Source organism: Notamacropus eugenii, chromosome 4 (genome assembly GCF_028372415.1).
Source record: "Notamacropus eugenii isolate mMacEug1 chromosome 4, mMacEug1.pri_v2, whole genome shotgun sequence".
In the NCBI taxonomy this organism is placed as follows: Eukaryota; Metazoa; Chordata; class Mammalia; order Diprotodontia; family Macropodidae; genus Notamacropus; species Notamacropus eugenii.
Window position 1 is genome coordinate 6,996,149 of NC_092875.1, and position 24,749 is coordinate 7,020,897.

Below are 24,749 nucleotides of genomic sequence, written 5' to 3' on the forward strand. Positions count from 1 at the left end.
GTTTTCTTAATCATATGTAGAAATGCAGATGATTTATGTGGGTTCATTTTGCATCCTGGAACTTTGCTAAAGTTGTTTATGTCCTCTGAAAAGGGATGTTTTCCCCTTGGCTATTTCTGAGTCTGATTATAAGGTGGAGATGATATGTGATTAGGTCCTTGCTTTTCATCTACATGGCATGTTTCTATAATCCAAGCAGATAGTGTAAGATGCAAGCACAAATGCAAGTAGTGGAATCTTGTTGTATTCAATTAATTGGGCAAATGAGTATTGTGGTATCATCTCGTGAAAGACAAAATCCCTGAAACAGAACTTTCTTTCTGATTGTAATGGGAATGATTAGGTAAGGAAAGAAAACCAAGGTATAAATGTTAGGTTGAATCATTGTTCATTAGAACAAGATTGGGAGTTAGAGTTAGCTGTAATTGTATGGAATTGTTGAGGTTAGGGGTACTTGGGAACCCAAAATAACATGCTGAGTCCTGCTCAAATGAATTCACCCCAAGCCTTCTTCCAACCAAAGAAGCTAAAACCTTGTTGAGATTTCTCAATATTAGGTGGATTTTTAGGGGATCTGAGCATTTGTAATGCTAAAACAAGATGTAACTTTCTTACAGATGGACTCTGGGGAAGGAGGCTGGGTGGTCCCAGGCAGTCTGGAGGTTCCAGGAATGGTCTTGATGAGAGTTGCCAGTAACCTGGGATTCGGATTGATAGGATTAAGAGTGGGAAGTAGAACACAGATTTGGGCATAGTAATAGAAAATCTCATGGGCATCAGGAGAGCCAGTTCACGTGGGGAAAACCAAGAATTTTTTAGGATGAGATTTTCCAGGGACCTTTTAGACAAATGGGACTAAAACTCCACTGGATTAAGGGACAAAGGTCCTAACTTGGAATAAAGTCTTTACATGTTACAGAGAGAAATTGGGTAAATACAATTGACTGAATCAAGTTACTGACACTAAATCAGAGACGCTTTTAGTTTGAGGAAAAAATTTCAGTCTAAATTTCTTAGAGGCAGGTAACCTCTGGTAATATTTTGCATTAATGGAGAAGTTAGATGTTTGTTTTGATTTGAATTCATTTCATGAACATAAGCTGAAATTGGTGTTTAAACTTATATGTGCAGCTCTTCTTTCAGACTGAGCAGGATTAGAAAGGGGTAGAGTAGTTTGGGAAACAGGTGTATATCTATTAGAGCAATAACTTAGGGTTTTTATGGTAAATTTGATTTTGTGATTGTTATTTAATCAGGAACTAGAACATGGATAGAAAGGCATGTAAGCTACTGAAGACTTGCTTCAAAAGAAGTTCCTTAGCCAATGTGAAATTGTAGTCATGTCTGAAACTGGTTGCTGGAGCTTGCTATTTTATGATTTTATGGGACTGTTAACTGATTGTTCTACTGAGTCTACCCCCAGGTATGGATAGGAAGAAAAGCAGTCTGAGGCATTGATTCATGATGCCAGTAATCCTGTGAGATGCTGGTATGAACTGCAAAAATGTGATCTCATGGGAAAGTTAGGAAAACATCTGTTCAGCCTAGGCTGCAGTAGGATTCTCCTGACCTAATTTCCCCACTGATACCTGGAAGACTTTAAGCCTGGCTGAATGCGAAATGACAATCTACTCCTTCCTGGAATTGACATGAAGTTAAGGGGATACTGTTTCCCTGAAATGTCCCTACTCAGTGGTAAATTCCTAAAATCAAAAGTTTTGTAAAATTAATACCAGATTGATTAAATAATAGATTGTTGGCAGCGGAACATCTGATGTTGAGTCTAAAATTAAGTTATTAGTTTTAGAATTTCAGACTTAACAAAAATAAATTAGGGCCTTTAATTCTTAATGATAGTATGGAGACAATTCAGTCAAGGGCTCATGAGATTAGCATGAATAGTCATTATTATTTTTATCTCAGCTGGAAAATGTTAAAATAAAAATGCTTTAAAAGAAGCATCACGTGACCAGAAGGTGGAATTGTTTTATGATGTTGTATGTACTGTGTTATAAATGATTATTTGTTGTATTTATGTAAGTACTGGAGCCTGTTGTTGAATGTTTGCTGAAATATCATCCTCCTGATGTTGGAAATGAACAGTGAATTAATGTAAAGTGTAAAAACTGGGTTCTAATGTGAATTTCTTAAACAGCACAATTGGCTAAAGTTTCAATTTTGATTTTGTAAGAGTGACACGTGTATAAAACTTAGGGATGGTCATTTAAAATTTTATCAAGGTCAGTTTGCTAGGAGCGTGGACACCTGAATTTCAGCAAAAAGATAAAGGAAAGAAGATACAGAGATGCTTTGCTGAAGACGACTTGAAGGAGCATCCAGACCAGAAAACTGCATCAGATGATGCTCCTCCCCAGACTGTTGTATTAGATGGAACTTCTAAATGGACAATTCATTAATTTACCTGTTCCTTTTGAGTCTGTGTATCTGTACTGATGATAGGGGACTGACCCCTTGTACTTTGTGAATGTCGATCAACTTTGCTCCCTTCCCGTACTTATATAAAGAAGAGAAAAATGAAGGGAAGAATACACAGGGGAAAGAATGTGAGGAAGTATCTATTGATTGGATTTAGGTGTGGAAATAGGAATTTTAATTAAAAAAAGAGGGGGATTTTGAGGGAGACAAGAAAGTTCTCTTTTACACATTCCTAGGTGACAAAGGTTGTGACCTAACATAGACAGGATAGAAGTCAGAAACTAATGTGCAGTCCCAAGTTGCTGTGTGAAGAATGGCCTATCAGAGATGAGAACATGGAGTCACATGGAGCCAGGGGACGGTATTGTGGGAGATCCAAAGTTCAGAAAACAGTATAAAAACTCCATCTTTCTGCATGTGTTGTATTTCTCCTGTAACCTTGCTGGGGAGGCTACCCGTCCATTCGGGGGGAATGGATGTAAAGATTAATTAAAGTTTTCCTGATTTCAGAACAAGCATTGTTCTTTATTCAAGGTGAGCATCTTTCTCACTGTGGGGGCTTGTTAAAGGGGCTCACTTCTAACACTATTTATTCCTCTCTTTAGGAATTTTCTCTTTTCCTCAGTCCCTTAAGTCACTTAACTGTGAAATCTTGTCCAGCACCTCAGAGAGAGGGTGCTCTACTTCCCGAATTTTTAGTGCTTATTAAAAATCATTAAGTGTTTATAAATTAATGCTTACAAATAGGAGAACCTGTCTTCTGTATTATATTCCTAGGGCAAACTGCAAAGGCAGTATCACAGTACCCATCTCCTTTTCTGATCGTTATAGCAATCATCATTAACTCCTCCTTTAACTTTCTTTTTCTTTATTTATTTTTTAAATTGAATTATTTTATTTGTTTTCAGTGTTCCACAATAACTTCCATGTACCTTAGATTTTTTGCCACTCCCTCCCCCTTACTCTTCCCCCTCTCTCCACTCCTTCCCTGAGACAGTCTACAATCTTATATAGGTCTGACATGTACCTTCCTATTAAATGCATGTTGCATAGAAGAATAAAACTGAATGGGGGAAACCATAAAACAAGACAAAACATAACATAATACAAAAGAAAATGGTCTGTTTCTGCCTGAGATCCAATTCCATAGTTCTTTCTCTGAAGGTGGAAGGTGTTTTACCTTAAGAGTCCATTGAAAATTATCGAAGTCCATGCATGTCAATGAAGTACCAAGTCTCCTAGAAAAATTCCTCAAACACTGTGGTTGTTGCTGTGAACAAATTTCTCCTGGTGCTGCTGCTTTCACACAGCATCAGTTCATATAAGTCTTTCCAGGCTTCTCTGAAGTCTTCCTGCTCATCATTTCTCATAGCACAATAGTATTACATTCCATTCATGTACCACAACTTGTTCAGGCGTTCCCCAATGGATGGGCATCCCCTTGACTTCCAGCTTTTGGACAACACAAAGATAGTTGCTATAAATGTTGGCTAAAGTTACATGTGGCACCCTTTCCCATTTCTATGATCTCTTTGGGATAGAGTCCCAGAAATGTACTGCTGGGTGAAAGGGTATGTCCATTTTTTGTAACCCTTTGGATGTAGTTACAAATCGCTCTCCAGAATGGTTGGATCAGCTCACAGCTCCACCAACAATGCACCGGTATTCCAACTCTCCCACTTCTTCTTCAACACTTATCATCTTCCTGTTTTATCATGTTTGTCAATCTGATAGAAGTGATGTGACACCTCAGAGTTGTTTTGATTTGTATCTCTCTAATCAATAGTGATTTAGAGCATTTTTTCAGATGATTATAGAGAGTTTTAAATTTTTGCTCTGAAAATTCCCTGTTCATATCCTTTGACCATTTATCAATTGGGGAATGACTTCTCCTTTAACTTTCTTATACAGTCCCCAATTGAATGCCAGGGTCTGTCTCCCCTAGGCCACACGCAGTCAGTAGGATACTGGCTACTGCACCCTTCTGGAGCCAAAGGTAACAGATCAGTTGTATTTTTACCTCCTTCTGTATTGCTATCTGTAAAAGTTTTCTGTACAAAAGGATTCTCGTAGCTATAAATTTCAATCTGTCCACACTATCTATAAATGCTCCTCTGGCCCCTTCATCACTGATACTCATTCTCCAAGATATTAATGCTTCTCCCATCCACTGGGAGAACTGACTCCAAATATCTGTGACCTCCTGCGGAGTTAAATCCTCAATCACTTCCCTAAACACTGTGCCACCTCCTTGGTTCTGCTGTTTCTGCCTCCTTATTGGGCATGCTTCTGCCTGAGAAACTTTTCCTTCTAACATTATTTCACTTCCTTGCTCTGACTTCCTTATGACACAGTGGCAACTAGACTGATCCCGTACAAAGGTCAGAATGCGCATTTCTTTTGTCAACCTTCAGCTTCTTCTGAGCTAAATGAACAGTCTTTTCTTCCATTTGACAGGCCCCTTACCCCAGCCTGATCTTTTAAAGGAGAGCCTGGAGACTGAGAATTCCATGCAAAGTGGATAACTCTTTTTCCATCTGAATGCTTTCCTTCAGTAGCTCCTCTCTGTTTTTACACATAATACTATAACCTGTTAATAAAATTCATCCTCTCCTACTTACCCCTTCCACTCCTTCCCTAGGCTACTTGGAATTCCTTGCAAACACCTTTCCAAGTCTCCTGGTTTCCCCTGCTGTATCCTTGCTTCCCGGTTATCACAGGGTCCAATGCTTTTAACCCATGCTCTAGTGAGTGAAAAAGTACATTCAGTCATCCCAACCTGGGATACTAGTTTCTTCCTCTAATTTTTTTCTGCCTCCAAATAGAGATTTTATACTCTGAGATCCTGTTCATGACAACAAATATATCACCAAGGCAATATTCACAGCGCTGGTGGTGACTAGGAATATGCTGGCACAGTTCTCAGTCATAACGTATAAAGATACTCCATATACAAAGCAGAAGAAAAATATTTATTTAGACACTAGGAAGCCAAATTCCAGAACCAGAAAGCAAAATCTGTAATGATGACCAAGAATTTACAAGAAGAACATAATCACCACTGTAAGCAAAGCCATTCCCAAGCCTCCACCAACCCTGTGCCAAGACCTTCTCACCAGAAAACACTCAAAAGACAGAGTATTGCCATGTCTGCCTGCCTACCTGTGTCCCCTCTTCTCTGCCTTCACCTTGTTCACTCACTTCTTCCCGGTTCTGCTCCAACTTTCTGTTCCACTTGTTCAGCAAGCTCCTCCCACCACATGTGTCTCATGCCTCCAGGTGATTCAAACAGGTCATATGGGCCCATTAATGAATGACAAAGACCTTTCCATTTCAATTGCCATTACAGTCATGAGAGCAGTCAGAGCTAGGAAGGATGCAGGCAATCAGGTTTCTGGCTAGTGTAAGTGAGAGATTGTGATTGTGTTTAAGAGAGCCTGCTTGTGATTTGTTCAATGGACCTGGTGTTGGGAAGCCTAGCAGGGGGAGGCTTGGGAATGGTGTTGTTCTCTGCATTGTTATTGTGTATAGATTTTTGTCACTGTGATGGATTTGTCTTTCTGGTGTCTGAGTAAATACTTTGGTTCTGCCTTCCATGTGGAGAGTCTGTGGTATTGCGCCATTCAGAATTGTGCCAGGGTATTCAGGGCTGAGGTGGGCTCTGTGAATGTCACATTGTACTTAGGTGATGTAGTGGATAAAGTAACGGGCCTGGATCCAGGAAGATCCAGGTTCAGATCCTATCCCCAACACATACATTTACCTCTCATGATAGTTGTGAATAAAAAATGATATGATGCTTATAAATATCTCTCAAAAAGAGTTCTTTCAGACAAAAAGGGCAAAATATCAGATAGACACAGACATGGAAGCAGCTGATTGAAGGAGGTCTCAATGAGAGAATAGCAACTTAATGTTTCTAATTTTTTAAAATAGAAACTAAGCAAAGAAAAAGAAACAAACTTAAAAGCCAAAGTGAAAACAATAAAAAATGAGGAAAGTAAAAATAATTGTAATGTGCACAGCAGAATGTGGAAGAGGATTCGAAATATGCAGCAAGAAATTTCCATTTCAGGAAAGCCTGTATAATAAATGCTATGCACTGCACTGAGAGCTGTCCATCTTTTCTTTCTTCCCTTGTAATTTTTCTTGTGTTCCCAGCTGTGAGCTTTTTAATTTGTTCTTTTCACCCTCCCACCCCAGAAGGCATAATTAAATGCAGACAAGTATATATGTACATATACATAAACATACATACATATATGCTTACATATACACATACTACCACATACACAGAAAGATATACAAATACACATAAACACAGGCACCTGTGCACAGACATATACTTACACATACATATACTCAGATATCTGTAATTATACTCATGTATACACGTTTCCATTCAAGTGCATCTATGTAAGACTATACTGTACTTATTTACCCTCTGTTTCTCTGAGGATGAATAACATCTTCTTTCATAAATCTTAGTTTGTCCGTATTTTTCCAAGTCTACAAATTCATCATTTCCTCCACCACAACAATGTTCTCAGGGACTGGGAACTCTGGATTCTAAAGACATTTGCACTTTCCCCTGTTTTTACTCCACTAACACACAAGCTTCTGTCCCCTCTCCTCTGATAATCCTAATCTGTATTGTCTAACTGGAACCACAAACCACATCAATGACATATCCTGAAAATTCATTCAACTTCGTCCTTACCACTGGACTCCAGTGTTGGTTGTTTTTTAGCCCTGAGAGTCTTTTTGAGTCATTCACCAGGCTCATTGGTTCCCAATATCTTTGTCAAAAAGGTGTTAAGATTCTTCACAGTGTTCTAGGAGGTGAAATCCTAGCTCATTTGAAGTCCTCCAGGAATCTCAAGCTGTCTCAGCCTTGAAAACCCAGGCTGCTGGATTTTCCTATGCTGTTATTTTTTTTTTCCAGGGTAATATTACCTGGTGTTACACTCCCATAGGACTTTGAAAATAACAGGAATGTACTTCCCTGAAAAAGCTGTACTTACAGGCCTCTGCCTGTAGAGGGCACTGTTGGATAAGATGCAGTTTTTCCCAACTGAGCCAGGAGTTCATGCCCCAGAGTCCCTTCAGCCTCTGCTCTGGTGGAAGCCAAAGACCAGCCCACAGGCACTCAGGAGAGATTGAGGTAGGGGACGTTTTGCATGCCTGTGGCCCGTGAAGGATAAGAGAGCCTGTGGGTACCAGCCCCAGCTGTGTGGTCCTTGGAAGCTCTGAGTTGAGCTGTCAATGCCCCCTGGGGTTCTTGGCCCCTGAGCTCCTGGTCTCCTGCCCTGTGTCCTGGGGAGGTGCACCTGGCTCTGCGGTCCCAGTCTCTCCTCTTGAGTTGGGGGCAGATGCAGAGCTACCCCTCCCAATGCCCCACCTTTTTAGGAGACACTTCCCAAATACCTTAGGCCTTTAATTTTGGCTCCCTAAGGGCCTCAGTGTTTGGAGTCTGTGGTGAATTCCAGATGAAAACAGGACTTTTGGGCTTGATCATTTAAGGCCAGAGCTGTTAGGGAAGTTAGAGACACTTCAGTCCAATCCCTGTCCTTTTATCAATGGAGAAGTGGACCCCAGAGTGAGGATGTGCCTGACTTCCTTCCTCCTCTTGGGAGGCCCGAGCAGCAGAAGCCCCAGGGATGTGGGGGCAGAAGCTGGGTCCACTCACTGTTATAGCTCTTCCTTTGGATGGTCATGAGGCAGCTCTGGATTAGAGGCCAGGCAAGGCAACAGGTATTTCTTAATCCCTTCATGTGTCAGGCCCTGTGCTTAGGGCTGGGGACTCCAGTGCAGATAAATAGAGTCCCTGCCTTGATGGAGCTCACATCCTAATTGGAAAACACCTGATGAAAGGAGCCCACAGTGATGGGGGAGAGAAGGCCCCATTCCCTGTGCTCCTGAATCCTCCAGAGTCCCAGACACAGCTGGAGGGGAGGAAGTCTGGCTTGTCCCCAAGCAGGGCCTGGGGGAACTTACCAATGGGGGAGGGGGCAGCATAGGGGAGGGAGGGATTGTCCATGGGGAGAATGCCCCAGGGCACAGGGAAGGCGTTAGAGGACAAAGCAGTTCAGTTACAGTGATAAGGTCCTGCAGCATCATACATAGCCCTGGGGAGGAAGGAACTTGACTCCAAGAATCCCAGAATCTCACAGGAGGAAATGACCTCAGGGGCTTTTATTACCCTCCCCTGCCAGAGAAAGGACCTGCCCCCTCTGCCTCAGGGACCCACAGATTCAGTCAGTCACCACCTGAGGCCCCTCTTTCAGGTGTCCAGAGCAGGAGCAGATTTGCATGTGGGGACCTCCTCCCAGCAGGGCCTGGGCTGGTCTTAAGAGAGCCCTGGGGGAGCCCAGCCCCATCTGGGGATCCTTAGGACACAGAGGCTCTTAACCATGGCTTGGATTTCTCTGCTGTTCTCCCTCCTGACCGTCTACACAGGTGAGGTTGCCCAGGGACTCCTCCCTGTGACTCAGGCCCCACAGTGTCTGAGGTCAGGCATACTACTGACTTGAGCTCATCCTCAAGCTGCTTCAGGGGTCAATATCCCCTTGAGGGAAAGAGACCCCTGCCTGTGACCAATCTCTTCTTTCCTTCCCTTGCAGGTTCTGGGGCCTCCTTAGTGCTGACTCAGCCTCTGTCAGTGTCCAAAAGCCTGGGAGAGACAGCCTCCATCTCTTGTGCTGGGGATGGAACTCTTGGCAACTATGTAAACTGGTTCCAGCAGAAACCTGGTCAGGCCCCTAAGCTGGTGATATATTATGTTAACACAAGGCCCTCGGGGATCCCTGACAGATTCTCTGGTGCCAAGTCAGGGAACACAGCCACCCTGAGCATCTCTGGGCTGCAGGCTGAGGATGAGGCTGATTATTACTGTCTAGTGTGGGATAGTAGTTCTACTGTACACAGTGACACAGACTGAGCGGGAAGTGAGACAAAAACCCTGCCAGGCCTTCTCCCCCTGTGCCCTCCCCTCTAGGCTCCAGAGAGGTGCTTGGTGAGCACAGGACAGAAACAACTTCACTTTCTGGCCCCTTCCTCCCCTTCTCCCTCCCTGCTCTTCTCCCTGGGAAACCCTCGCCCAATGATCCTCTCCCTCTAAGTCTCCCGTTCCTCAGACACTCACCTGCTCCCTCTTTCCCTGTCTCCACATGCTCCCCTCTCATGCTTTGAGTTGTGCTGCCCCCCCTGAAAGGCTCTTTCGGCCTCTTCCAAGCTTTGGAGGCTGTTTTGGTGCCAGGATGGAGAAGAGGAACCCTCTGAAGTCCTCCCCAAGTTCCCTCCAAAAGAAGTAAAAAAACTGACTCAGTCTGATCTGGGAGCAGGGAAGCAGCTTAGCAGCCAGGCAGAAAAAGTTTATCACACTGGGCTGGTAGGAGAAGAGGGTCTAAGAGCAGAACCAGCAGTGTCCACAGCAGGAGGCCTGCAGTAAGGCTGCAAGTCTGGGGCAATCCACCCTCCTGCAATTCAGCAGTCTCCCAGTAAAGGGAGCAATCTGTGCAGCTCACCAGGCCACACCCCAATGAGCCTACCCTTACCAGAAGCCACCAGGGAGGCCTTGACCCCAGTGATCACCAGGAGTGAAGTGGGACTGGCCAAATAAGCCTATGTTTCCATTGCAACCCTTGCAGGTAAATAGCAAAGCCCAGTCCCAGGTCAGAGCCACAGGGACATCCCATTGCCAAACCACCAGGGAAATCTGCCCTCCAGAGACAGCAGGCAGCTTAGCCCAGATTGCCAGGGAAGGACAGCAGCAAGACCCAAAGCCCCAACACTAAAAGCTTAGGGCAGTGCACAAGCAGAGCCCAATTCTCACTTTAAAACACCATGTCCCAAAAAAGACAGAAAATATGAACAAACAACCAAAAAACCTTGAGTACAAAAAGAGATCCTTGTAATATGAAGGGTCAAGGCATCAACTTAGGTGAGAACAATAGCATAAAAATGGCAATATGCAAGGATTCAAGGAAAAATCTAATTTGATCTCAGGTCCAACAGGAATTCCTAGAAGAGCTTAGAATGGATTTAATAAGTTAGAGAATTAGAAGAAATATTGGGGAAATAAATGAGAGTAGTAGCAGAAAGTTGTCAGTAAAAGAGTCCATTTCATGGCATAAGATACACAAAAATGTGCAGAGCAAAAGAATTCTGAAAAAAACCATAGGACTGACAAAATGGGAAAGGAAGTACAAAAGCTTGCTGAAGAAAATAATTCCTTAAAAATTAGAATTTAATAAATGATGACTAATTACTGTATGAGACATTCTGTGAATGAAGCTCTGGTCTGTACTGAACTTGGTGATCTCAAGTTTGAGCCTCACTAAAGAAGTCTGGGATTACCAAGGGTAGAATAAGGGACACTGGGGCTGGAGAAACAGGGTTGCTCTTAGGCAGGGATTGAAAGAGAGACCCATCTGAGTATCTCCAGTACCTGGTCCAGATACTAGAACGTAGTAGGTGCTTGGTCAAGGTTACTGATTAACAGATGGATTCCCAAAGAGTCAGCCTGTCCTGAGTTCCACAAACTCCCTGGAGAAAATTACAGATTTAAACATTGAATTTGCAGGATCCTACCTTCACAGAACTGAAAGCTTTCATTTTAAAGACGTTGCATTAGATTAATAGGGGAAAAACAGGTGACGTAACCCAAAGACAACCAAGAATCTAGGTTAAGAAAATCCTTATTCATATGGTTAGGTAGTGGAATCTTTTCCACAAATAGTGAAATGTCTTTGGGAAGCTGAAAATCTTTCTTGGCCTCTTAGCTGAGGGATGTCAAATAGTCCTCTCTTAAAACTATGATTCCATGCATCATATTTTAGTCAGACGAGGCTTGTATTAATGGAAGACATGTTTCAGTTAATCTAAATGGTAGGAGGAAAGAATATAAGTCCTCAATAGTAGAATTCAGTGAAAGAAAATAAAAATTCCCCCCAAAAGGTTAGAGAATCCTCAAAACAACCCCTTCCCTCATGAAGCTACGTAGTTCAAGATCATTCCCTGAATCTCTACAAGAGGGTCTGGGAAATTCCCTAGCCACAGGAAAGACATAGAAGGAAGGGTCAGTTCTACAGGACAATTTCACTGACACAGGAATCCCACACAGCTGAGACTAATGAGGAATGTTCCAGACAATGGAGAGGGCATGGTTTCTGTCACTTTTGGCCGAAAGAATGAGAACACTGAAGGCAGAGGATGTGTCCTGATGGGGGATGGGTGGGGTGGGAGTGAGGTCCCTCAGAAAAATAGAAGGCTGATCTCCTCAAAGATTCTTTGGCTTCTGTTTTCTCTGTCCCCATCAAACACCTTTGGCCTGAAAATATTGGAACACAAAATAGTCCATTGAGAGTTAAGAATCTAGAAAACTAAGCAGAGAGTAAGCTGCTCTTGATGAATACAAATTGCCTGACTCTTAAGCTACAAAAATGTTCTAAAGAGTAAGGACAACAAATAATAACCATTTTTAAGGACTTCTCCTAAGTGCCAGATGGTGAACCTACAGTAACAAAAGTAAACCAATCTCTTCCTTTTGATTGGAAGGGATACGATGCCCTTGGGAAATTCTTTATCGCCAAGGCAATATTCACAGCACTGGTGGTGACTATGAACATGATGGTGAAGTTCTGAATCACAAAGTAAAACAGACTCTCCACATAGAAGAAAAAAGAAAAACATTTATTCCAATACCAGGAAGCCAAATCCATCACAGGAACCAAGAAGTCAGTACACATTGGCACTGCAGAGAACAAAGTCATTCCCAAGCCCTGACACACACACACCCTCCACCACAACCTTCCCTCAAGAAAATGCTCAGAAGACTATCTGTACCTGCCTGTGTCCTCTCTCTTCTTCTCTAACTGCTCTCACCAACTTGCTCCCAGCTCTGCTCCACCCTTCCTGTTCTACCAGTTCAGGAAGCTCTTCTCACCATTTGTGACTTAAACTTCCATGTGATTTATGCAGGACACATGAGCCTATTAATGAATAGGAAAGACCTTCCCATTTGAATTACCACTACAGATGCTGTCCTCGTTTCTTAGAGGCTCAGTGCCATCATGGGTGATGTCTTGACTTGCAGGAAAACAGGATTTAAGTTCGGCACAGGTGCGCAGAGTTTTCTCACTCTCTTCCAGCGAAAGGACAAAAGTCAGGATGATTGTCAATGTCATGAGATGCAGTGGGTGACCTAGATGTCTGCTATTTCACCGGGCTCTGAGTGTTCCACAGCACCAGTTCAGCCCCCTTCAGGGACCCCAAGCGGACATTGCTGCATTTGGAGGGTCAAGGTCTTCTTGGGAAATAGACCACTCTGCCTCCTCTTTCCCTTCCTTCCAGGTTCTATGGCTTTCTATGTATTCCCTTACCCACCTCTGGGTCTTAGAATTCAGCCAGTATATACTCTATTGAGGATAGTACTGAGAACTGCTTTGTATCCTGGTATCAGCAGCAGTTTTGAAGGTCTCTCCTGTTGACTTAGGATTCTAGAGACTAGTCCTTGGGGATCCCTGCCCGATTCTCGAATTCCATCTGCAGAAAGAGGGAGGGACTCAGGGACTCAGGCTCATGACTGAGGATGAGGCTGATTATTACTCTTGGGCATGGAAGAGTGATAACTATGTTCACAATGACAAAAGAAAAAGAAAAATATGAGAAAGGGATCCCTCCATCCCTTTAGCATTTCGTTTCTTTCTGGATTTAGAAGACTTTTATACACTTTCAGATAAATATTATATGTATTGTTCCCTCTTGAACCCATTCCCAATGAAACTAGGTTTCCAGGACTACCAGCTTTCCTCCCCCATCTAATGCTTCTGTGTTGGATCTTCCTTTTGAACTTCTTTTGTATAAGATAATTATTCTTTTTAGGTGTTCCTCAAGGGTTTACTTTTTGAACTCATATCATGCTCACATCTACCGCCAATCTTTCCATCTATCTACCCAATTACTAATGACAATCTTAGACATACACTTTATGTGCATAAAAGATGAGCTGTCTGTCCTTATTAAGTCCCTTGTAATTAGTGTTTGGTATGTATCTTCTATCTCTCTTGGCTCTTGTATGGCAAATCTTCTCTTAAGTTCAGGTCTGTTTTCTTTTTTAACAAAGTCTGGAAAGTCTGACATTTCATTAAATGTCCATTTTTTCTTTCCCTGAGGATTGTACTCGGCATTGCTGGGTATGATATTTTCAGCTACAATCTCAGTTCATTTTCTCTTCAATATATATTGGGCTCCAAGTCCTGTGGTCTTTTACTGACACCACCGCTAGGTCTCATGTGATTATAATTGTGGCAAAATTACTGAAATTTTTGTTTAATTGTTGCTCATAATATTTCATACTTGATCTGTGGTTTCAGAATTTTACTATAATATTTTTATGAGTTTTCCATGGTGGTGATTGGTAGACTTTTTTTTCTATTTCTACTTTCCCCTCTTGTTCCAATGACTCAGGGAAATTTTCCTTTATTATTTTTATATTAGTATCAAGATTCATCTTGATGTCATAGCTTTCATGCAGTCCAGTTATTCTTATGTTTTCTCTCCTTGGTCTGCTCTCCAGATGCATTGCTTTTCTTGTGAAATGTTTCTCATTCTCTTCCATTTTTTCATTCTTTATATTTTGTTTGATTATATGTGTATCATAATTTTATTAGCTTCTCCTGATTCACTTGTAATTTTCAAAGACTCATTTTGTTCTTTAATATTCTGCACCTCCTTTTCTAATTGGTTGGCTTTCTTTACATAATCTTGTTTTTCTTAGAGCATTCTTGGTTTCTTTGATTTATTTTAGTTTATCTCAGTCTCTCTCTTTTGAATTTTCAAGTTTTTTTAAAGTTCTGCTTTGAATTCTATTTGGGCAGGTGGCCATTTGACATGGGGATAGAAAGATTTTTATTTCCTTCAGTAGATGAAAAACAGTCTTTTCTTTCCCCATAGTAATTCTCCATAGTTGAATGTTCTCCTTTGTTTTTTAGTCTGTACCAGCTATGTTTTTGTAATCAGCTCTAGTCCTGGGGGATTGGGGATGGTGCCTATGGTCTCAGCTCCTCCTTCAGTTTTCCCCTCTGTCCTGGAGCCAAAACCAAGACCTGCTGACTCCTGTAAGTACCCAGAGGTAATTGAGTCCCTGCCCCGCTGCTTTTGCACTCACAGCATCTGTTGATTCCTTATAACCAGACATGTCTCCAATCACAGCATGGTGTGGCATTCCTTGTCAACAGATGTTCCCTCCTTCTTCTCTGAAACAGACACTCTACTCCCCTAAGTGTTCCAGGGGGAAAAGTTCCTGTGGCTGGGGCTGAGGCATTCTCCCAACCCAGCTAATGCCAGGTCTTGCTGCTGGTTGTTTAATCAGACATCACCTCAGGGATGAACTTTCTTCTGGGATATTTCTTCATGTCTTCTCTGATTGTCCCAGGAGGACCACATTTCTTAGCCTATTTTTATTTATTTTTGGTTCTCTGTGTTCCCTCTGAGCTTACAATTATTATCTCACTTCTTGAGTACATCTAGAGAGGCTGGGATTTTCTGACCTATTCTGCCATCTTCCCAGGGAGCAGTAGCTTTCTTTAAAATTTTTTGTTTTATACAACTGAAGCTTACATTTATATGATTAATGATCATTTGGGTTTCTTCCTCTGAAAAATGGCTGTTCAAATATTATGACAATTTTTTGAACTAGGGAACACTTCATATTCTGATGTGAATCTATTCCATGAATCTGGAAAATGAGATTCTGATCCCATTTTTACTGTATGAACAGTGTCTCTAAACAATGGTGAACATGAGAGTTCTTTTCCTCCCTCGACTATGCTAATTACTAGTAATATAAATTCAAGCAAAAGGAAACACTATTCTTGTTTTCAAGGACTTTCCATTCCAATAGGAAAGCCAACAAAATAAAGGACCTTCCTCCTGACAATCCTTGGGGCTGCCATTTCCCTTTGGCCACCAGAGGGAGACATTGGAATGAGTTTGGGATTGAATTAGGCTGGAAATAACCCCTGGGGCTCTTGGCCCCTGAGCTCTTGGTCTCCTGCCCTGTGACCTGGTGGGGAGGGGAGGGCTCAGGTGATGCTACCTTCCCAGCCCCTCCCCCTGAGCAGAGGGCAGATGCAGAGCTGCCCCTCACAATGTTCCACCATATTAGGGGGCATTTCAGAACTCTCTTAGTCTCCAGAGTGTGAACAACATCCTCAGCTGCTAAAACAACATCCTCACCTGTTCAGACAAATCCAACTATGAGCCACTGCTCAGAACTCACCATGTGCCAGGCACTATGCCAGGTGCAGGGGGCACAGGAACAAATTGCAGCAATCTGTTCTCAGGGCTCCTTCCCTTCTATTAGAGGAACCCAGATGCCCCTGAGTGAAAAAAGACAACACAGAGACATTCTAGGTAGGTAGAGTTGGAGGGAAGTGTTGAGAGGATGAGGAAAGGTCTCTGAACAGAAAAGAAGGTTGAAACCAGAACCCCTAGAAAAGGCCCCCTACACTCCCACTCCCCACCTCTCACTCCATTCCCAGATCTTTGTCTTTGTACTTTGTTTTACCCTCCTTGAATGCAATCAGTGAGAGTATATCTGAAATAATACTCATCTCCCTCCCCTCTTTCCCTCTAATGTAATATATTCTTGTGCCTCTTCCTGTGATGAAATTTATTTTTTTCTGCCTCCTCCTTTTCACATCTCCCATTACAGTCTTTTCACACCCTTGAATCACATTTGTTGTCATCACATCATTGAATTTAAACCCGCTCCCACTGTCTGTATTTATCCCTTTTACATTTCATAATAAACGTACAATTCTCAAGATTGACAAGTATCATCTTCCCTTGTAGGAATGTAAACAGTTTGCCCATACTGAATAACAAGCTTTTTTTTCCCCCCCTATATACCTTTTTATGCCTCTCTTGAGAACTGCGTTTGAAGATCTCATTTTCTATTGAGTTCTGCCCTGTTCATCAGGAAGGTATGGAAATCTCTTACTTCACTGAATGTCCATCTCCTTGACTGAAATATTATGCTCAACTTTGCTGGGTACTTGATTCTTGGTTGTGGTCCCAGCTCCTTTGCCTTACAATATATTACTTTCTAATTCCTTTGACCTTTTAATATAGAAACTACAAGGTCCTGTGTGATCCTGACTGTAGTTCCTCAGTATTTGAATTGTTTCTTTCTGGCTGCCTGCAGTATTTTCTCCTTTATGTGGTAGTTCTGGCTGACAACGATATTCCTTGTTGTTTTTAAGTTTCGGGTCCCTTTCAGGAGGTGAATGCTGGATTCTTTCTGTGCCCATTTTGCTCTCTGGGTCTAGCACTTCTGGGCAATTTTCCTTGCTGATTTCTTGGATAATATTGCCCAGGCTCTTTTTTTCATCATGGTTTTCTGGTATAATCCTTAGATTTTTCTGTCCTGGATTTTTTCCAGGTCAGTTGTTTTTCCAATTACATATTTGACATTTTCTTCTATCTTTTCACTCTTCAGATTATATTTGACTAATTCTTCATGTCTCAGAGATTCCTTTGCTTCTACTTGCCCCATTATACTTTTTATGAGATTGTTTTCTTCAATTAACTTTTGCATCTCATTTTCCTTCTGTCCAATTGTTCCTTTAAAGGAGTTATTTTCAGTAGTTAGGTTTTATACCTCTTTTTTCATCTGTTCAATTTTCCTTTTTAAGAAGTTGTTCTCTTCAGTAAATTCTTTTTTCATATTTTTAAAATCATTGGCCAGTTTATCTTCTATTTTTCTCATTTGGGTTTCAAAGTGCTTCCAGATCTTTTCCAAGAAAGTTCTTTGTGCTTCCGATCAGTTCCTATTCCCTTCTGAAGTTGCAGATGGCAGTACAGTCCAATGCTAACCTTTTTGATATTTGTATTTTGGTCCTTGTGCCCATAGAAAGATTCTAGGTCTTTTCTTTTCTGCTTTGCTTCTTACTCATGATAATAACCCTTTTCCTGGATTTTAAAGTAGATCTCTGCTTCTGTGGCACAGGGAGCTCTGTCCCACAGTTCTTGTGCCTAAAACTTGAGGCTTTGTGTGTTGTGGCTTATGGTTCTTTTTATAATCATGAGATTGTATCCATATGTGTGGGAAAAGCTTTTGATAAAATACAACACTCATTTCTATTAAAAAAAAAAGGATACTCATAAAATAGATTTTTTCCTTAAGTTGATAGAAAGTATTTATGTAAAAGCATCATCAATTAATGTTGGTAATGTGGATAATCTAGACTTTCCTGTCTTGCCCGATCCTGTCCTCTCCTCTGCTGTCCTTTCCCCTGATGATCTTAAACCTTAAACCTACTGCACTCTGAAGCCCATAGACTGGCTTCCTGCCCAAACTCCACTTAAGTGCTATTTCCTCGACCCCTCTAGGCTAACTCGTGATTATTAGTTGTAACTGTTTCCCTTCCCTTCCTGCTTGATTTCCTTATTGGTTTTTTTTAAAGGTGCCACTCCCTGACTATTTCTTAAACAGGTCCATTGACTATATGGGCTTAATCTCACCCTGAGTACCTGAACAGACCCAAGGCCAAAGAATCCAAGGTCTCCCATTACATCCTGGGTCATCTACAGTCATCTTGATGAATATCTGGTCACTGGATCCAGATGACTCAGTAGAAGAAAGTGAGGCTGTTGCCCTTACACAGCTCTCCCTCACTGGAAACAAAGTCAAGGGCAAGTCATATCATCATTTCTCTGACGTCAAAGTCCTCTTCAAAAATGAAGGACAAACACAAGAACGACACAATAATTCAGGCAGTTAAATCACACCCTTGAGAGGTTTAATCAGGTAATCCCTGTTCACAAACATCTTGGCAATTAATTGAACCTGACTATTCAGAAGGTGCTGCCTGTGTACCTGACTGTCTACTGAGTATGAGAAAACATATGACAATTGTCCTTTCATTGGAAAATCTCTAGATAAATGGTGGCATGTGAATGGAATGAAGTCTCATTATGCTCTAAGAATGAGGGGATCGACAATTGGAGGAAAGCGTGAACACATTTATGCACTGAAGGGCAGCAAAGTGAAGAACAGATAGAGAACAATCTATAGAGTAATTAAAATATTGTAGAAAAAAGCAACTTTGAAAGATTTCAGAATTCAGACCGAGATAATGATAAAACTAGGAGTCACAAAGAACGAAGATTAGATGTGTCAGTCACTTCTTGATACACAGAAGAACTTAAAATAGTGAGAGAAACATGGAGGTGGGCACAGCTAACCAAGAATATGCAGCTGAACAAAAGGAGGATGGAAAGTGATCAGGGGTATTTTGAATTAAGTACATAACTGAGAGGGAACAAAGAAAGAGGAAAAAAAGGATTGGAAAAATTGGATAACTTAGTACAAGGAAGAAAGAATAAGCAATCATGCGGGAAAACTCTAAAACTTGGGGAACATTTAATGGTAGAAGGAAAACCATGGAGAGTGAGAAGAGTGTCTGGAGACTAATGTCTCCTGAATGTAGATAATGGAATAATGATTGTGAGGCAAAGTATTGTTTCAAAAGCTTAAGGAGAACAAAAAAACCCATAATTCAGAAAAATATTAAATACAATAATAATGGAAAATATACATTCAATTCTTACAATTTTAAATTTCAATGAATTAAAATATTCAGTGATATGATATGGAGTGATGCTTGATTAATAAAAGAAAAAGCTCCAAGACACTGATTTAAAAAAGCATATAAATCAATCAGTAATTAATCAATAAACACTTAAGAAGTGCCTCCTATGTACCAGGCATTATGCTAAGCACACTGAGCATCTATTAATAAAGCTAAGCATGACTAAAAAAGAAATGAATACACTATAAAAAGCTAGGATATGCTTTACCATGTATGCAGTGAGTCTAGAAAGCAGAAGATTCAATCATGCTCTCAGGTGAAAGAAAGATAATCACAATATAATCAGAGAAAAACAAATTAAGTTTGGCTAAAAGGAATCAGAGGCTACAATCAAATGTCAGCATTAACTTTGTACAATACAAAAGTCTAAATATGGAAATCTGTAAAGCAAAACTTAATAGAATTTCAAAACTAGTGACTTAATAAAAGTAGGAGACTTTAAGATCCCTTTCTCAGAATTAGATAACACCAAGAGAAAGATGAAGAAATGAAAAACAGAAAATGGAAAAAATGTCTTGTAAATGAGAACTAAAATTTGATAACATTTTCTCAGTTGGACTCCTAAAGAATATATGTTTTTTCAACATAGTTTATAAACTTTATAAAAATCAACAGTATTAACAGGACTCAGAACTATTGCAAATAAATGTTGATGATCAATTAAGATTATTTGAACCCCAATAGGGTTCAAAGCCTGAAATAGTCAACTAGAAGATGAACCTTGGCCTGGTCGACATGCCCTTCTTTGTTCTCTTTGCAAATCCATAGAATGCCTCTTCCTGTGTCAACAACTATAAAGCCAGAAGAAGCAAAAAGCATTCCTCTGTTTGTGTCCATTAACAATAAGGAGCCTTAACCCAAGACATTGTCTGGAATAATGGAACTTTTCTTATCATAATATTTTGTGGACATATACTATGTTATGTCATCTTAATGGTGAAGGTTGTAATTTCAATGGACACTTTGTCACCCTTCTTATTTTATTGTATTTACAATTTATTCAACTGAGAAAACTCCTGTATCATGCTATGGTTAAACATATGTGGAGAGCATGAATTTCAGTGACAGACATCCTGAGTTAGGATAAAGTTCTCATTCTTTTAATCAGACAGAATTAAAATCTCGCTCCATGCACATACATGTGCACTGGCTTTGCCAGCTTTAACGGAATAAAGAACATGAACTGATATACCACCTAGTCTGTTTACTTCTTTTAACCAAACTTTCAGGTTGACAATGTAAAAGGGCAGAAATAACAAACACATGTTTTATATGCCATCATGAAAGAAAAGACACAGACTCAGTACCTACATTTCTCAAGTCTCAAAAGCTTTTACCCTTCACTTTACATCAGTTCATGTCTTTCCAGGTTTTTCAGAAATCATCCCACTTTTCATTTCTTAGAGCACAATAATATTCCATCACAATCATAGGCCACATCTTGTGTAGCCATTCCCCCACTGATGGGCATCCTTTGATTTCCAATTCTTAGCCGTGACAAAAAGAGCTTCTCTAAATATTTGTTTCTATGGGCCATTTTCTTCTTGTTTTGGTCTATTTCTTTGATACTTCAAGTTCCTGTGGTTCACCACCATGTTTGTTCTCTGCTCCTTCCATTCTCCTGGACTTCAACTGGACAGCTCAGCCAGTGTACTTCCTGAAGATGATTCCTCTTCTATGGTTTTCTTTACACTGATCTTTCCTCCTTCTGTGGATTTGCTTCCTGCTTAACCCAAGGTGCCACTGTCGTTCCCCAGCAGGCCCACCGCAACAAAGTCCCTGGGTGCCCAGTGCACTGGGCATGTTCACACATGGGCTGGTGTGTTCAGGTCCCAGGGGCACTATTCCTTTAAAATGACAAGGTGCCAAGCATTTATGAGGTGCAGACTCTGCCTCAGGCACTGGGCTAACATCTGGGAACATAAATTCAAGCCAAAAAAATGACAGTTCCTGTTTCCATGGAGCCCCCATTCCAAAGGAGAAAGTAAATAAAAACAGGACCTTCCTCCTGACCTTCTCTTGGAAGGCTATTGTCCCTGTGACCACCAGAGGGAGACAATGGGATGAGTTTGGGTCTGAGATGGGCTGGAAATGTCTCCTGTGGCTCCTAGACTCCTGCCCTGTGCCCTGAGGGAGGCTCAGCTGGTGCTGCCTTCCCAGCCCCTCCCCTGAGCTGGGGGCACATGCAGAACTGCCCCTCCCAATGCCTCACCTTTTTAAGGGACACTTCAGAATTCCCTTAGGCCCCAGAGTGTGAACAACATTCTCAGCTACTAAAAATGTTCAGAAAAGTCCAATGACGAGCCACTGCTCAGCATTACCCTGTGCCAGGCACTGTGCCAGGTGCAGGGGGCACAGTAACAAACAGCAGCAGTCTCTGTTCTCATGCCCCTCCCTTTCATGGGAGGAACTCAGATGCTCCTGCATGGGGAAGGACAACACAGAGAAATGCTAGGGTGTTGGGGGAGGAGGAGCCTTCTCAGCTGGGGTTGGGGGAGATGAAGAAAGGCCTCAGGCAGAAAAGGAGGTTGGAGAAAGAACCCCTAGAAAATGCCCCTTCCATGTCCCCACCACTCCCCCTCTTCATATCTCCCTCTATTACTAGATCTGTTGATCTGCCTGAGTGTGGGAGTGGGCCCAGGCCCAGAGGGACAGCCAGCATGGTGTATTTAATGGGCACTATGTGGTCTGCAACACAATGACAGGTGGTAGGTCATTTAGACCTCACTACCTGCCCTGGGAAGTAGGGGCTATTATGTTCCCATTTTACACATACATGAAAACAGAGACCCAGACAGGTTAGGTTGACTTGCTCAGGGTCACAGAGATCACAAACTTCAGAGACAAGAACTGAAAGCAGGGCTTCTTGTCCCAAGTTCCAAGTGCTTACCGCTGCACCACCAAGGTGCAGGATGGGTAGAAAAGTGAGGCCTAGCACAGTGGGGATAATGTCAGGAGGGCTGAGTTTCAGAATGAGATGTGGTTGGGAAGGAAAAAAAAGGACAAAGGAAAAGGGCAACAGAGAACAAAGCTGGGAGAGGATCACAGTTCCCTTCTTTTTTCCTTCTCAGTCAAAGAACAGTGTCCAAAATCCACACTTGCTTACAAGATCAAGTATAACCTATGTGTGGAGTTCCGTCTCCATTCACATACATATCCATCCTTCCCTGCTTCAGGACGGAAAAGGGAGATTGGCTCAGGGAGGAGGATCTCAGGGGGACAGAGCCCCAGAACAAATTGTGGCTGGAAGGCCATCCCCACACCTTCTGAGGCTCAATATATTTGATAGGTTTGCAGTCTAGGTGGTCTCCCTGCTTCAGATGATGAGTCTCTAGGGGCACAGAGAGAACTCCTATTCCCCATCTGGCCTAAAGCATCATTCCCAGAAGCCCGGGGATAAGACAGAGTGAGAGGATACCCAGAACACTGAGAAAGTGCTCACCTGCAGATCTCCGATGCTCTTGACTATTTAATTACTAAATTTGAATAAACAAACAAATCAATAAAATTTATTTCCTTAAACCTCACCCACCTCTGACTTCCTGAGGTTCTCATTCTCTGGGGAATTTGCTCAAAATATTGAGACGCTCTTTGTTAGGTAAGTGAAAAAGCTGGAAGAGGCATCACTCACATTTTTTTTTTATTTTTTATTTGCATTACAGTGCTTTAATGGTCTCAAAACTCTTTGACAGATTTTTGGCCAAGTTGTTTCCATTTAAAAATTACTGATTTTGAAAACTGATAACTTAAAACTGCCACGAAACAAATGGTCCACAAAAGCATTCCTTTCCTCCTGAAGCTTTTACAATGCATTGTAATCATTAACCCATCTTTTACTATTAAACTGAAATGGCCAATTGAGACAAACAGTTCTGAGACCTTTCTTCCACCCCTGATTAAGACTGGGGTGGCAGTTGTTGTACAGAATATTCATTTTGCCTTCTGGACCTTCTGGGCAGATTTTGTGACCTTGCCAGCTCCAGCAGCCTTCTTGTCAACTGCCTTGATGACACCAGCTACAACAGTCTGCCTCATATCATGAACAGCAAAACGACCCAGAGGAGGAGAATCAGAGAGACTCTCCACACACATGGGCTTGCCTGGAACCATGTCAATGAAATCAGCATGTCCAGATTACAGGAATTTAGGGCCATCTTCCAGCTTCTTACCAGAACACTGATCAGTCTTCTCCTTCAGTTCAGCAAACTCTCAAGCAACATGAGCAGTGTGACAATCCAGAACAGGTGAATAGCCAGCACTGATTTGGGCTGGATGGTTCAGGATAATAACCTGTGCAGTGAAACCAGCTGCTTCCATAGGAAGGTCATTCTTGCTATCACCAGCCACATTACCACAACAGACATCTTTGACTGACACGTTCTTGACATTGAAACCAACATTATCCCCTGGCAGAGCCTCACTCCAAGCTTCATGGTGTATTTCGACAGACTTTACTTCAGCTGTAACAATGACTGGAGCAAAGGTGTCCACCATGCCTGGTTTTAGAGCACCAGTTTCTACGTGGCCAACAGGTACAGCACCAATAGAGCCAATCTTGTAGACATCTTGGAGAGGTAGACGAAGGGGCTTGTCAAGTGGCAGAATGCAAACCAAAGCTTCAAGCAGTGTAGTTCCATTAGCATTGCCATCCTTGAGAGTGACTTTCCATCCTTTGAACCAGGGCATATTAGAGCTAGGCTCCAGCATGTTGTCACCATTCCAACCTGAAATTGGCACAAAAGCTGCTGTATCAGGGTTGTAGCCACTTTTCTTAATATAGGTGCTGACTTCCTTGACAATTTCCTCTTGTCTCTTCTGGATGTAGGGGGGTCGGGGGAATCCATTTTGTTTGCACCAACAATTAGTTATTCCAGAAAGGCATGGTCACGGGTCTGCCCATTCTTAGAAATGCCAGCCTCAAATTCACCAACACCAGCAGCCACAATCAGGACAGCACAGTCCACCTGAGATGTGCCTGAAATAACGTTCTTGATGAAATCTCTATGTCCTGGAGCATCAATAATGATCAGGTTGTATTTGCTGGTCTCAAATTTCCACAGGTAGATATCAGTAGTGATACCACACTCATGTTCAGCCTTCAGTTTATCCAAGACACAGGCATATTTAAAGAAGTCTTTTCCCATCTCAGCAGCCTCCTTCTAGAACTTCTCAATAGTTCTCTTATCAATTCCATGACATTTGTAGATGAGGTGACCAGTAGTGGTGGACTTGCCAGAGTCTACATGTCCAGTGACAACAGTGTTAATGTGAGTCTTTTCCTTGCCCATTTTTGTGGAAGTTTATCGATGGGTTTCCCAACACCTGTGTTCTGCCGGCAAACCCGTTGTGAAAAAGGTCACTCTCATTTTAATAAGGGAGAACTGAGACTCAGAGCAAGCATGTGCCTGGCTTCCTTCTTCTGCAGCCTCTTGTGAGGCCTGAGCAGCAAGACTTATGGGTAAGTAGGGGCAGAAGGTGGGTTCAGTCACTGTTATAATTGATCCTTTGGATGGTCCTGAAGCAGTTCTGGATTGGAGGCCAGGCAACGCAACAAGCAATTTTCAATACCATCCTGTGCACCAGGCCCTGTGCTAAGTGCTGGAGATTCTATGGGAGATAAACAGACAGTCCCTGCCCAGATGGAGCTCACGTCCT

At 41.9% G+C, this 24,749-nt stretch overlaps 1 pseudogene and 1 gene segment (V, D, J or C); one reads left to right on the forward strand and one right to left on the reverse strand.

Moving 5' to 3' along the window:
- The first annotated feature begins 8,789 nt into the window (after positions 1-8,789).
- Positions 8,790-9,399, forward strand: LOC140498870 (immunoglobulin lambda variable 3-9-like). The segment is given in 2 exon segments: positions 8,790-8,895; positions 9,060-9,399. Coding segments are annotated over 2 exon segments (363 nt in total).
- Positions 9,400-22,762: 13,363 nt separating this feature from the next.
- On the reverse strand, positions 22,763-24,435 carry LOC140498872 (elongation factor 1-alpha 1 pseudogene; annotated as a pseudogene).
- Between the last annotated feature and the right edge of the window lie 314 nt (positions 24,436-24,749).